Genomic DNA, 15,276 nt, shown 5'->3' with positions numbered 1-15,276 from the left:
ACCCAGAATGACGTAATGGTTCACACAGACTACAGCGAGAACTAAGTTTGTAAATACACCAGGGAAATAAAAGAAACTCACTTTGGAGGTAGAAACCAGCAGGGGACCCTCCATACGGGAGTTATTTATCTCGGTGGGGGCAGGGTGGAGTCCTTTCCATCGCTGTCAGCCTGTCTTCAGCATACAGCCACGTGGGTTCACCTTGACCCAGTACTGAGGAGCATATGAGAGGAGCAACCAAATGCCAGGATTTAAGCTTGTAACCTGGAATTTCACGGAGGCGTCCCATGGAAAGGGTGCTCCTGATGGAAAAACCTGGCTGATAGAATTGTGTCCTGTGGTACCAGCATACCAGATGCCAAAACTCTCTTTTGAGCAGCTGAAACTGTGTTCAGCTCTGTTGTGTTTTTCTACGCGTTGTTTACGTTCTTTTAGCCTACGTATGTCATGTACTTTTTGAAGCACTGCGAAATGAAATTGACTGAACTTGAATCCATGATTGTGCCAATGTTATCTAATTTATTTTCAACATTAAATGTAAAAAAAAAATTATCCATACCTCAGTCTTAATATACTTACTGTCATTACCGAAATCACCAACCTCCTTTCCGAAACCTGTGTATCATTAGCGCAACAGGTGTTCATTTAATGTTCATCTAATGAATGGGAAAAATAGTGATTTGCTTTGAAACGCATGTGCAGAATCTATAGGTTATGTTCTTTCAGGTTTGCCACATCATTATGAAAATATGTCAGGTTTCAATGCGATATCAAAAATATTAGGTTGTAGATTTCAGAAGGTGTTGCGCTAATGAGAGATCAGCCATAAAAAGACTTGTTGATGCAAGTCTTTTTAAAGAATTCATCTTCGAAACCAAGATTCCGTGAGAATCTCCCAATTTATGCGTTGAAAACACAAAATAATTGTCTAAGGCAATAACAGACTTGAATTTTGAAAGCCGTCTCACTCCGAAACTGAGCGACCCCTGCATATTTCTGACACCGCCTACGGTGGCTCAGTAGGCCCACAGACAACACTGACTGGATTAGGGGGGTTGTTGGATTGCGGAGGCCACTGACGGTGATTGCTTTGGCCTCCGGGGGACAGGGCTGTCACCCATTAGGCACTGACCTTAAGGGGGGAGGCGATGGGGGACAGGTAATGGTGACTGAGATTCAGCGTGACAGCAGAGGGTTGCGGGGAAAGAAGGCAGGAGAGCGAGAGATTCATGCTTTGGTCATTGGTTGATCTGTGTGTGTCGAGTCTCAGCATCTCAAAACCGCACACCGATTTTCCCCTTTGGACTCAACGGGTCTCCCCTTGCACTGGCTGTTTAACTATTACACCAATCATTTGTTGACATCTCACTTTCTTCCTTATTTCTTTCTTGACATTTCAGTGTCCGACAAGCACCAGTTCAAGAATGAGCAGGTGTTGTACCGTTTCCGCTACGACGACGGCACCTATAAGGCCAGGAGCGAGATGGAGGACATTATGTCAAAGGTACCGTATCTTTCTACAGTGCCTTCGAAAGTATTCGTACTCCTTGACTTATTCCACATGATCTTGTTGCACAGAAATATTTTGTGTCCCCAATCTACACACAATATCCCACAATGACAGTGAAAACAACATGATTTTTGCGAATGTATTGAAAATGAAATTCATAAATATCAAATGGACATAAATAAGTATTCACAGCCCTTTTCTGTATTACAGCTGTGAGTCTTTTGCCCGGTAATCTTTTCTAAATTAAATTAAAGCGCTTTCAAATTGGTTGTTGATCTTTGCGAGACAACCATTTTCAGGTCTTGCTATACAATTTCAAGTAGATTTAAGTCAAAACTGTAACTCGGACACTCATCAACATTCACCGTCTTCTTGGTAAGCAACCCGTGTATATTTGGCCTCGTGTTTTAGGTTATTGTCCTACTGAAAGGTGAATTAATCTCCCTGTTTCTGGTTGGAAAGTAGCATGTGAATATAGGTTTTCCTCTTATCAATTAGGTTATTTTGCTGTTTTTGATCTATCCTCAGTTTTCTCCTATCACAGCCATTAAACTTTGAGCAACTGTTTTAGTCACCATTGGCCTCATGGTGAAATCCCTGAGCCGTTTTCTTCCTCTCCAGCAACTGAGTTAGGAAGGACGCCTGTATCTTTGTAGTGACTGGATGTATTGATACACCATCCCAACTGTAAATAACTTCTCCAGGCTCAAAGGGATATTCAGTGTTTTGTTTTTTGTTTTTTTACCAATAGGTGCCCTTCTTTACAAGGCATTGGAAAACCTCCCTGGTCTTTGTGGTTGAATTGAAATTCACTGCTCGACGGAGGGACCTTACAGATATTGTGTGGGGTACAGAGATGAGGTAGTCATTCAAAAATCATGTTAAACACTATTATTGCACAAAGAGTGAGTCCATGCAACTTATGTGACTTGTTAAGCACATTTTAGACATTTCAGCTTTTCATTTTTGATGAAATGTCTTAACGTATTTCCACGTTGACATTCTGGGGTATTGTGTGTAGGCCAGCGACAAAAACATCTCAATTTAATCCACTTTAAATTCAGCCTGTAACACAACAACATGTGGAAAAAGTCCAGGGGTGTGAATGCAGTGCCTTCAGAAAGTATATATGAGGGTTTGGGTCAATTCCATTTCAATTCTACTTCAAATCCTATGAGAAAAATGTGGGATCCTCAATTATCTCATTTTAAATTTAAATTGACTCCAAGCCTGTTGAAATATCAAATGGAAAAAGAGCAATAGTGCACTTAGCAGCGATAGCCATAGATGTAGAGAAATCTGCGAAGTCGTTCTGGGATGTAGGACTTGAGGAGGGCAAGAGATCAGAGCTTAGTGATACTTTTGATGTCTGTACATATCTGACTGACTTACATTTGTTTGGTGTGAACTATCACTTCGAACGGGCAATCTGCAATTAGAAAAACAACAAAGCTGTCACCCCCCCCCACTTAAACTGGTAAACAGCTAAGGGATACACTTATATGTTGGGTTATGATGATAAGACAGTTGAACTAAGTTTATTAGGCATTCATAAGTTATATTATTCAAGAATCAATGGCTATATATCATTCATTTAAAAGTCCAAAAATGTATGTACTGATTACCTCTTTTTAAGAAGTCAACTTCCGGCAGATGTCTCTCGCCGACATACTACAGAACTGCTTCTGCTTTTGCAATCTCTGGGTTAATCCTATCTGTCTCTTAAGTAAAATGGTCACATAGTCATACATTGACGTCAATGGGAGACTAAGAAAACATTAGACTTACAGTACCAGTCAAAAGTTTGGACACACCTACTCATTCCGGGGTTTTCCTTTGTGGAATTGCCCCTGAGTTTGAGGCTTTCCCGTTGAGGATACAGTGAATCAAATCTCGTTCTTTCTCTTCTTCCCGTAGGGTGTGAGGCTCTACTGTCGCCTTCACAGCCTGTTCACCCCTGTTGTCAAGTAGGTATCCCTCCTCCTCACCCTTTCTCCTCCTCCTCCTCCCCCTCCCCCTCTGTCCAGGTGCATCCGTATGCATATTCATACAGGATTCATATTCAGCCCACACCGCCATCTATGAATGACTGAACAAACATGAGTGCTGCTGCCATTCACACCTTTCCCTCCCCGCGCCTAATCTGGCAACCGTCCGCATCTCGTTGTGTCCGCTGCTCTGAGAGGGCGGCAGTCGCGTGTAAGCAAACCTGAACGTCGGCCTTGCTGAGTCAGACAAATGTATTTAACATGATTTTTGTTGAAGTACATAATCAGCACGCACACCCAACCCACGCACTCATTTACTCTCCCGTCCCACCTCCCTTGACAAACACAGCACTCCATCAATCTTAATTTTACCCCACAAGTCACCTTCACCAGTAGCACTGGAATTGGAGAAAGGACGTCAAGCAAATCAAGACACACACAGTGCCAACGCCTTTCCCTTTTGCTCTGGGGCACTGATTGTTGTTGCCAGGGTGTCCTGTCATTTCAGACAAAACATCAGGGGTTTGGAAAAAATCACACTGATAAAAATATGTCGGCCTGCCACTCTCACATTATGTAACACTGTTGGACGCGTTTGCTATTTGCAATGTAGTTTTGTGATTACCGGCCTGCCAGTTCTGAATGGCTATCGTTAACTGGGTCGTACAAGGTTTTAATTACGGACACAGCTTTTTGTTTTCCATTGCAAAACATTGTGCAACGGTGTGACCGACTGAACATGACCATGCAGCTGTATGATCATTATAGTACCTGTGAGTGACAAAGCACCTCACTCTCATTTAATATCCCATTTGGGTCAGTGTGCCATCATTCATACATTAGGGCAGTAGAGATACACCCTATACATAATTCACCACATTGAGATTCACAGGCGAACACAATGATAATGTTCTCCAAACGTTCCGCCGTTCACGTGACCCAACCATCCAATTTATTTTCAGAGCTTCCTGATTCGCTTATCTGCTTCCTCTACAAGAAGAGCCTAGTTTAGATGGTAGGAGTTACCACAAACTACAGATTTATGTGACAAAAAGCTATCTTTATTTCTCTACCCCAAATCCTAATCTTATCCTTTTAGGGGGATGAAGAAATACCTGATCCTAAATCAGTCTAGGGATCAGCTTTTACCATCTCCTATGCAATTCAGGCAGCCATTCCCTAGAAGTTCACAGCAACTCGAAATAAATGTCACTGGTAGTACACCCACTGACCTGAGCTTTCACACAACACTTGTGTGTCAACAACACAACAGGTGCTGTATGCATTGGACATTACCGGACATTATTCAAAGCAATCAGACTCGATTCGTGAAGGGAAGATATACTGGAGACATTAGACAACTACTAGAAATAATTGAAAACTATTGAGAATACAAGGAAACCAGGAATATTTTTATAGCTGATTTTGAGAATCCTTTGATACGGTATGTCTAGAATCTTAATGTGCCCGGATTTTTCCAACTTTGGAGATTCTCTCAATAAGATGGGCAAAACTCGTGTAAAACAATCCTATGTTAAAATAAAGGTCACGTCTCAGAGAAAGCCTTCAGTATGTCTAGAATATTTAAGTGCCTGGATTTTTTTTCAATTTTGGATTATCTCTCATAAAATGGGTGAAAGTCATGTAAAATAAAAATAAAAACGTAAGTTCTCTGAACTTTGAATTGTCAAGAGGCGTAAAACAAGGTTGCCATATTTATTATGGCCATTGAACTGATAAATATAAACATCTAATCACATAAGATTTTAAGGGCCAAAGAATGTATGGAGTACATAGAAAAGTATCAATGAACGCCGATCATTCAAGTTTTCATTTGAGTCCTAAATCTTCAAACTTGAAGGCCCTTATTGGCGAACTGGATACATTTTCAAGTTTCTCTGGACTAAATCCCAACTATGATAAGTGTACTACTACAGTTGAAGTCAGAAGTTTACATGCACTTAGGTTGGAGTCTTTAAAACTTATTTTTCAACAACTCCACAAATTTCTTCTCAACAAACTAGTTTTGGCAAGTCGGTTAGGAAATCTACTCTGTGCATGATACAATACAATTGTTTACAGACAAATGATTTCACTTATTAGTCACTGTATCATAATATCATTGTGCCGACATTGTAACTGTAGCTGCTTCTAGGCTCGATTGAACAGATGCTCAAAAGCTACTGCTAATGCTCATGTTCTGTGTTAGAAAAAGTTACCTGCCCATAGAAACACACAGGAGATTTTGGAAGGTACTGTTGAAGTCGTAAGATGATGGAAACGAGTTTTAATGACTCCAACGTAAATGTTTCAACCACTCCAAAAATGTCTTGTTAACAAACTATAGTTTTGGCAAGTCTGTTAGGACGTCTGCTTTGTGCAGGACACAAGTAATTTTTCCAACTATTGTTAACAGACAGACTATTTCACTGTATCACAATTCCAGTGGGTCAGACGGTTACATACACTAAATTGACAGTGCCTTTAAACAGCTTGGAAAATTCCAGAAAATAATGGCTTTAGAATCTTCTGATAGGCTAATTGACATAATTACATTACTCCCGTCTGAACAGACGTGAATAAAACTATTCAAAATACTACACCAGGGAGCATCATTTAGCGGTGGATTAAATTGGAGGTGTACCTGTGGATGTATTTTAAGGCCTACCTTCAAACTCAGTGCCTCTTTGCTTGACATCATGGGAAAATCAAAAGAAATCAGCCAAGACCTCAGAAAAATAATTGTAGACCTCCACAAGTCTGGTTCATCCTTGGGATCAATTTCTAAATGCCTGAAGGTACCACGTTAATCTTTGCAAACAATAGTACGCAAGTATAAACGCCATTGGACCACGCAGCCATCATACCGCTCAGGAAGGAGACGCATTCTGTCTCCTAGAGACAGAATCAAATCAATCCCAGAACAACAGCAATGGACCTTGTGAAGGTGCTGTAGGAAACCGGTACAAAAGTATCTATATCCACAGTATAACGAGTCCTATATCGACATAACCTGAAAGGCAGCTCAGCAAAGTCGAAGCCACTGCTCCAAAGCTGCCATAAAATAGCCAGACTATGGTTTGCAACTGCACATGGGGACAAAGATGGTACTTTTTGTAGAAATGTCCTCTGGTCTGATGAAACAAAAATAGAACTGTTTGGTCATATTGGAGGTTAAATGGGGAGGCTTGTAAGCCGAAGAACACCATACCAAGCGCGAAGCACGGGGATGGCAGCATCATGTTGTGTGGGTGCTTTGCTGCAGGAGGGACTGGTGCACTTCACAAAGTAGATGGCATCATGAGGAGGGACATGATGTGGATATATTGAAGCAACATCTGAAGACATCAGTCATGAAGTTAAAGCTTGGTCGAGAAATGGGTCTTCCAAATGGACAATGACCCCAAGCATACTTCCAAAGTTGTGGCAAAATGGCTTAAGGACAACACATTCAAGGTATTGGAGTGGCCATCACAAAGCCCTGACCTCAAGCCTATAGAGAATTTGTGGGCAGAACTGAAAAAGCGAACTCATTCAAGTCAGGACTGGCAGCCATTGATAGTGTACCCTTTGAGTTTAACAGTAAAAGTGCCAGGGTTAGAGGTTCCAAAATCCTTCTATGGCCACAACGCAATAAGCTGTTCTATATTTGGCGTGCGTGCTGCCCAAATTGTGATCTTCCCGACTGTAAGTACTTGTGATCCAATTTAATCCACTGCTAAATGATGCTCCCTGGTGTAGTATTTTGAATAGTTTTATTCATGTCTGTTCAGACGGGAGTAATGTAATTTTGGGCAAAGTTATTTCAATATATCAGTGGGTGCTGCAACACCCCCCAGCACCCGAACTTCCCTCTGTGCGCCCTACAACACTTAATCTCTCCGTCTTGAACAAAACATTTTGGAACACCTTCCTAATATTGAGTCTCACCCTCTTTTACCCTCAGAACTGCCTCAATTTGTCAGGGCATGGACCCTACAAGGTGTCATGTTGACTCCAGGGCTTCCCTCCGTTGTGTCAAGTGTGCTTTATGTCTTTGGGTGGTGGACCCTTCTTGATGCACACGGGTAACTGTTGAGTGTGAAAGACCTAGCAGCGCTGTAGTTCTTGACACACTCAAGCTCGTGCGCCTGGCACCTACTACCGTACACCGTTCAAAGGCACTTCAATCTTTTGTCTTGCCCATTCACTCTCTGAATGGCACACGTACACAATCCATGTCTCAATTCTCTCAAGACTTAATTAAAAAAAAAAAAAGTTTTATCCTGTCTCCTCCCCTTCATCTACACTGATTGAAATGGATCATAGCTGTCACCTGGTCAGTCTGTTGTGGAAAGAGCAGGCGTTCCTAATGTTTTGTACAGTGTACTATCCTAATGGGGAAAGAAAGGGCCAAATGAGAGAAATGAATGACAACATATGAAAAGACAAAATGCACAAATGACGATAGCTGGCTTGCATGCAATCCGACATGTGGATCTGAACTTCAAGATTCATACTCTAGGAAGTTTACAATTTCTTGAACATTTTTTAAGCTACTGCACACATCTTAAGCTTTCGTTTTAAAGGGTATTTTGGTTTTAATATGTGACAGATTTGATTTATTTCTAACATTGTTAACAGACACAAGTAATACAGAATATGCCTTATTTAATTGCTTGTCGAAGGAAAACGGAAAATTAAAAGTATGTTTTTCTGCCATAGCCTATCTAGGCCCGTACTCCATGATCGCTCAGATCCTTTTCTACATGTTGGAAATTGTTTGAATTGTGCTCTGTCTGGATGTCTTGACTCGTGAATATTTAGTTATGTTGCTATCCAAATGGCTCACAGCATTTTAAAATGTGAGGAAAATGAGTGAAAACAATGTGCTGTTACATGAAGTCAGTTTGCTTAGGGACTTCTGCTAAAACCCAACCACCGCCTTAGGGTGAACTAGATTTCCAAACCTGTAATTGTATATGTTTTGATGTGGAAATCATAAACTCTTTTTATATAATGTATTTTTTGATGCCTCTGAATATAAATAAAATGGTGGTGGTGTAAGTTATTCCTATTTTAGTTAATAAAGTTATTTTAAACGTTTAAAAAAAAAAAATTCTATAAGGCATAATGTCATTTTCTTCATGTCATTTAATAACATCTTTAAGGTTCTGGGAAATGTCTTTTGTGTGCACCTGCTTGCTTGAATGTGTTTTTGATGCATTTAGCTGTGAAACCATATCCTTATTCCCTCCGTCTCATTCTCCCTTGCAGGGACAGAGACCACCATTTAAAAACCTTCAAGTCTGTGGTGCCTGCCAGCAAACTGGTTGACTGGCTTCTGTCACAGGTACAGTGTACACACACAGGAGCACACGCAACACACACACACACACACACACACTGGAGTGGCGGCCCCAGCCGTGCTCCCCACGGTGTCTAAGAGGTGAAAACAACAAGTCTAAGCTTGATTTGTACCTCCATTCTGTTTCCCAGGGTGACTGTTCCACACGTGAGGATGCGGTGACGTTGGGGGTTGGACTGTGCAACAATGGCTTCATGCACCACGGTCAGTGCAGCACACACGCGTCACGTGTTCCATGTGTTACACACGTCACGTGACTGAATGACATACAGTACATCGGGGATATTGCGTAACATTTTTCTTCAGGCTTATAATTCCCCTGAGCCGATGGTCGGGGACTGCAACATAATTTCATAGAATTCATTTATGCCAACACATGTTACACATCACTGAGTGATACACTGTATATACACACACACACACACACCATGCTACAATGCTTTTACAGCCACAAGGAAAATTGTGTCTGCAAAACTAGTCCTTATTTGACCACTTTTGCAAGAAGTTTCTGCTGCTTGGGTTCAAGTGTTTCTCTGATTTTCGCCAGAGTACATAATACTACTTACTCCTTGTTATTAGATTTGGTTATTAATCATGTTGTATTCAAAACATAACATTCCACGTTAACCAATTCCTTCCTCAGTAGGTGTCAGTTGTCATTCCTGTACGGTTGTTTTCTTGTAAACCAGTAACACTAGATTATTGCATTTTTCCTAACTGTCATACTGTAACTGTCACTTGAAAGGTGTTCCTATTCACTTTGGGACGAACCCTAACTTCCACTTATGTCAAATTCTCACTTAGTCATGCATTGATGAAGTGAAAATTCCACGTGCCCAAATTATGACAGTGAGTCGGTACACGTACAGTCGTGGCCAAAGGTTTTTAGAATGACACAAATATACATTTTCACAAAGTCTGCTGCCTCAGTTTGTATGATGGCAATTTGCATACTCCAGAATGTTATGAAGAGTGATCAGATGAATTGCAAAGTCCCTCTTTGCCATGCAAATGAACTGAATCCCTCCCCCCAAACATTTCCACAGCATTTCAGCCCTGTCACAAAAGGACCAGCTGACATCATGTCAGTGATTCTCTCGCTAACACAGCTGTGAGTGTTGACGAGGACAAGGCTGGAGATCACTCTGTCAAGCTGATTTAGTTTGAATAACAGACTGGAAGCTTCAAAAGGAGGGTGGTGCTTGGAATCATTGTTCTTCTGTCAACCATGGTTACCTGCAAGGAAACACGTGCCGTCATCATTGCTTTGCACAAAAAAGGGCTTCACAGGCAAGGATATTGCTGCCAGTAAGATTGCACCTAAATCAACCATTTATCGCATCATCAAGAACCTCAAGGAGAGCTGTTCAATTGTTGTGAAGAAGGCTTCAGGGCACCCAAGAAAGTCCAGCAAGCGCCAGGACAGTCTCCTTCCCCGCGATCGGGGCACCACTAGTAGAGAGCTTGCTCAGGAATGGCAGCAGGCAGTTGAGTGCATCTGCACGTACAGTGAGGCGAAGGCTTTTGGAGGATGGCCTGATGTCAAGAAGGGCAGCAAAGAAGCCACTTCTCTCCAGGAAAACCATCAGGGACAGACTGATATTCTGCAAAAGGTACAGGGATTGGATTACTGAGGACTGGGGTAAAGTAATTTTCTCTGATGAATCCCCTTTCCGATTGTTTGGAGCATCCGGAAAAAAGCTTGTTCGGAGAAGATAAGGTGAGCGCTACCATTAGTCCTGTGTCATGCCAACAGTAAAGCATCCTGAGACCATTCATGTGTGGGGTTGCTTCTCAGCCAAAGGAAGTGGGCTCACTCACAATTTGCCTAAGAACTCAGCCATGTATATAGAATGGTACCCAGAGAGCAACTTCTCCCAACCATCCAGAAACAGTTTGGTGACGAACAATGCCTTTTCCAGCATGACGGAGCACCTTGCCATAAGGCAAAAGTGATAACTAAGTGGCTCGGGGAACAAAACATTGAGAACTTGTGGTCAATCCTCAAGAGGCGGGTGGACAAACAAAAACCCAAATTCTGACAAACTCCAAGCATTGATTATGCAAGAATGGGCTGCCATCAGTGTGGCCCAGAAGTTAATTTACAGCATGCCAGTGTGGATTGCAGAGGTCTTGAAAAAGAAGGGTCAACACTGCAAATATTGACTCTTTGCATCAACTTCATGTAATTGTCAATAAAAGCCTTTGACACTTATGAAATGCTTGTAATTATACTTCAGTATTCCATAGTAACATCTGACAAAAATATCTAAAGACACTGAAGCAGCAAACTTTGTGGAAATTAATATTTGTCTTTCTCTAAACTGTTGGCCACGACTGTAAAAAGTTTTCCCACATCCATACGATGGATTCAAGTCCAATGACCATAAACTACAATCAGACCACACTGTTGTCAACATCAACAGTATTTGCAGTGTTCCTTGGCATTTCCACGGTCGCAGTCTGGGTCGCAGAATTGAACCACGGAACCCTCTTTCCTTAGCCTGGTTAAACCAGACTGAATGTTCTGCTCACCAGTGAAACAATGGTGAGTGCAGGGCTCATTCTGATTTGAACTAGGCTGGACCTTCCATAGTTTGCCAGCTATATCCTTGTGAACTTTGAATGCCCTCAAACCAGCACAATCTACTATACGTCCTACGCATATACACACACACTTATAAACTCAGCAAAAAAAGAAACGTCCTCTCACTGTCAACTGCGTTTATTTTCAGCAAACTTAACATGTGTAAATATTTGTCTGAACGTATAAAGATTCAACAACTGAGACATAAACTGAACAAGTTCCACAGACGTGACTAACAGAAATGGAATAATGTCTCTCTGAACAAAGGGGGGGGGTCAACAGCTGTGGCCACCAGCTGCATTAAGTACTGCAGTGCATCTCCTCCTCATGGACTGCACCAGATTTGCTAGTTCTTGGTGTGAGATGTTACCCCACTCTTCCACCAAGGCACCTGCAAGTTCCTGGATATTTCTGGGGGGAATGGCCCTAGCCCTCACCCTCCGATCCAACAGATCCCAGATGTGCTCAATGGGATTGAGATGACGGCTCTTCGCTGGCCATGGCAGAACACTGACATTCCTGTCTTGCAGGAAATTACACACAGAACGAGCAGTATGACTGTTGGCATTGTCATGCTGGAGGGTCATGTCAGTATGAGCCTGTAGGAAGGGTACCACATGAGGGAGGAGGATGACTTCCCTGTAACGCACAGCGTTGAGATTGCCTGCAATGACGACAAGCTCAGTCCGATGATGCTGTGACACACCGCCCCAGACCATGACGGACTCTCCACCTCAAATTCGATCCCGCTCCAGAGTACAGGCATCGGTGTTACGCTCATTCATTTGATGATAAACACATCTGTCCATCACCCCTGGTGAGAAAAAAATGCGACTCGTCAGTGAAGAGCACTTTTCTTGTCTGGTCCAGCGATGGTGAGTTTGTGCCCATAGGCAACATTGTTTCGGGTGATGTCTGGTGACGACCTGCCTTACAACAGGCCTCCAAGCCCTCAGTCCAGCCTCTCTCAGCCTATTGCGCACAGTCTGATTACTGATGGAGGGATTGTGCGTTCCTGCTGTAATTCTGGCAGTTGTTGTTGCCGTCCTGTACCTGTCCCGCAGGTGTGATGTTCGGATGTACCGATCCTGTGCAGGTGTTGTTACACGTGGTCTGCCACTGCGAGGACGATCAGCTGTCCGTCTCCCTGTAGCGCTGCCTTAGGCATCTCACAGTACGGACATTGCAATTTATTGCCGTGGCCACATCTGCAGTCCTCATGCCTCCTTGCAGCATGCCTAAGGCACATTCACGCAGATGAGCAGGGACCCTGGGCATCTTTCTTTTGGTGTTTTTCAGTAGTCAGTAGAAAGGCCTCTTTAGTGTCCTAAGTTTTCATAACTGTGACCTAAATTGCCTACCGTCTGTAAGCTGTTAGTATCTTAGCTGTCTTCCACAGTCTGTCTGTCTGTGTATGTCATTGAACAAGTCTGTCTGTCTGTCTGAAGATCTGTGTCTACCGTCTGTAAGCTGTTAGTATCTTAGCGACCGTTCCACAGGTGCATGTTCATTAATTGTGTATGGTTCATTGAACAAGCATGGGAAACCGTGTTGAAAACCTTTACAATGAAGATCTGTGAAGTTATTTGAATTTTTACGAATTATCTTTGAAAGACAGGGTCCTCCTGAAAGTGCAGTTTCTTTTTTTTTTTTGCTGAGTTTAGTAGACACACACACAATCTCACACACACACACTAATACAGTATTGACACACACACACACCTCCCGATGCCATCTGCTGGCTAGTTCTCCTTTTCAAGTTCACACGTCTCTTCTCTGCCTGCTGAGTGCATAGCATGTCTCTTCTCACCTCAGCTGTCCCTTCACATGCCCCAGCTCAGTCAGTATGTCTGTGTTCTTTCTCTTAACCTCTCTTTCACCCACTTCCTCATAAGCACATTCTCTCTGTCCCTTTTCCTTTCGTCCCCTCCCTCCCTTTTCCTTTCGTCCCCTCCCTCTTTCTCTCGTGCACATGCTCTCAGTCCCTGTATCATTCTCCTTTCTCTCCTGTCTCTCTCTCTCTCTGTCTCTCTCTGTGTCTCTCTGTCACTCTGTGTCTCTCTGTCTCTCTCTCTCTCTGTCTGTCTCTCTCTCTCTCTGTGTACTGTACATCAAGCAACGCAGTGTTTCTCCTAAATATTTCATCTTAGGCGGAGCTTCATACAATGAAAGGCTGCAGACCAACATCAACATTGTCTGCTTTATGTAATAGCAGGGGAACGCCGCTATAAGTAACAGACGCTATTCAAGGGTTCAGAGCTTTCCTGTGGTATTCACTTCCCCAAATGAATTCACACTCATAACAGCAGTCACCAATTTCAATGGGACACCCATTTAGTGTCAGTGGTAGTGTGCGTGTCTCTCTCTCTCTGTGGGTTGGGTATGTGTGTGTATAGTGGGAGTTTCTTGATGACTTGAATAGGTGGTATTAAAGGTATTCAAAGGATTTACCATCTGACCGATTGGAAATGCCCCCGAGGCTTAATTGTTTTGGCATAGTGCCGGACTGTGTGTGTGCAGCACAAATCCGTTTGACTGATTTGGTTCCGCTTGGCCTACCAGATGGTCTCCCATACAGCTGTGTGCCTTTACCCCAGATACCACTGTTCTTTACAACCCTTCACTCTGACAGAGAGACCGACAGACTGACACCTGTCACAGCCACCATCGACCACTGTTGGCTCGATACAATAACATGGCATCAGACTCCAAGTGCACAGTGCGCTCTCTAGTCATGGAAAAACTGGGGAAGCTGTTTTCATGGAAAGATTGAGAGGGACAGGATCAGAGAGGAGAACAGTGTGTCCTTCCAACATGGCTATGAAAACACAGACATTTAAAGCCGTCTGTCCTTTTTTGAGTAACAAGCACACACACACATGGTCCCTTTCTGATGAATGACAGTGGGGTTGGGTTACCTGAGTGAAAGAATTGACGGTAATGTTTCCACTGGCATTTCCTTGGTATATCCTAGGAAATTATATAACTTACACACACACTGCAACCTTTAAGCAAGTATTTCACCCCAACCTGTGTTGAATTAGCAGCTCTAGTCACTTGCCTGTGAATGAATGTCCAAGTAGGTGACTAAAGGTGTAATATTTATTTATATATATCCAGCCCTACTTTTGACCAGTGGTAGTATGTGGCTACGGGTGTATTATTTATATATATATATATATCCAGCCCTACTTTTGACCAGTGGTAGTATGTGGCTAAAGGTGTATTATTTATATATATATATATATATATATCCAGCCCTACTTTTGACCAGTGGTAGTATGTGGCTAAAGGTGTATTATTTATATATATAGCCCTACTTTTGACCAGTGGTAGTATGTGGCTAAAGGTGTATTATTTATATATATAGCCCTACTTTTGACCAGTGGTAGTATGTGGCTAAAGGTGTATTATTTATATATATAGCCCTACTTTTGACCAGTGGTAGTATGTGGCTAAAGGTGTATTATTTATATATATATATATATCCAGCCCTACTTTTGACCAGTGGTGGTATGTGGCTAAAGGTGTATTATTTATATATATAGCCCTACTTTTGACCAGTGGTAGTATGTGGCTAAAGGTGTATTATTTATATATATTACCCTACTTTTGACCAGTGGTAGTATGTGGCTAAAGGTGTATTATTTATATATATTACCCTACTTTTGACCAGTGGTAGTGTGTGGCTAAAGGTGTATTATTTATATATATTGCCCTACTTTTGACCAGTGGTAGTATGTGGCTAAAGGTGTATTATTTATATATATATATAGCCCTACTTTTGACCAGTGGTAGTATGTGGCTAAAGGTGTATTATTTATATATATATATATATATTGCC

General features: G+C 42.2%; 1 protein-coding gene across 1 annotated transcript in view; it reads left to right on the top strand.

Moving 5' to 3' along the window:
* Positions 1–15,276, top strand: part of prex1 (phosphatidylinositol-3,4,5-trisphosphate-dependent Rac exchange factor 1) — a 111,868-nt gene that overhangs the window by 60,190 nt on the left and 36,402 nt on the right. The window contains exons 12-15 of the mRNA XM_035740970.2: positions 1,401–1,504; positions 3,428–3,477; positions 8,755–8,830; positions 8,977–9,049. Of these exons, the coding sequence (XP_035596863.1) occupies positions 1,401–1,504; positions 3,428–3,477; positions 8,755–8,830; positions 8,977–9,049 (303 nt within the window). The remainder of the gene's footprint in view (positions 1–1,400; positions 1,505–3,427; positions 3,478–8,754; positions 8,831–8,976; positions 9,050–15,276) is intronic.

The sequence above is a fragment of the Oncorhynchus keta genome, chromosome 28, assembly GCF_023373465.1.
Source record: "Oncorhynchus keta strain PuntledgeMale-10-30-2019 chromosome 28, Oket_V2, whole genome shotgun sequence".
NCBI classification, from domain to species: Eukaryota; Metazoa; Chordata; class Actinopteri; order Salmoniformes; family Salmonidae; genus Oncorhynchus; species Oncorhynchus keta.
The sequence above is the reverse complement of the archived record's forward strand: the minus strand, read 5'-3'. Positions and strand labels throughout refer to the sequence as shown.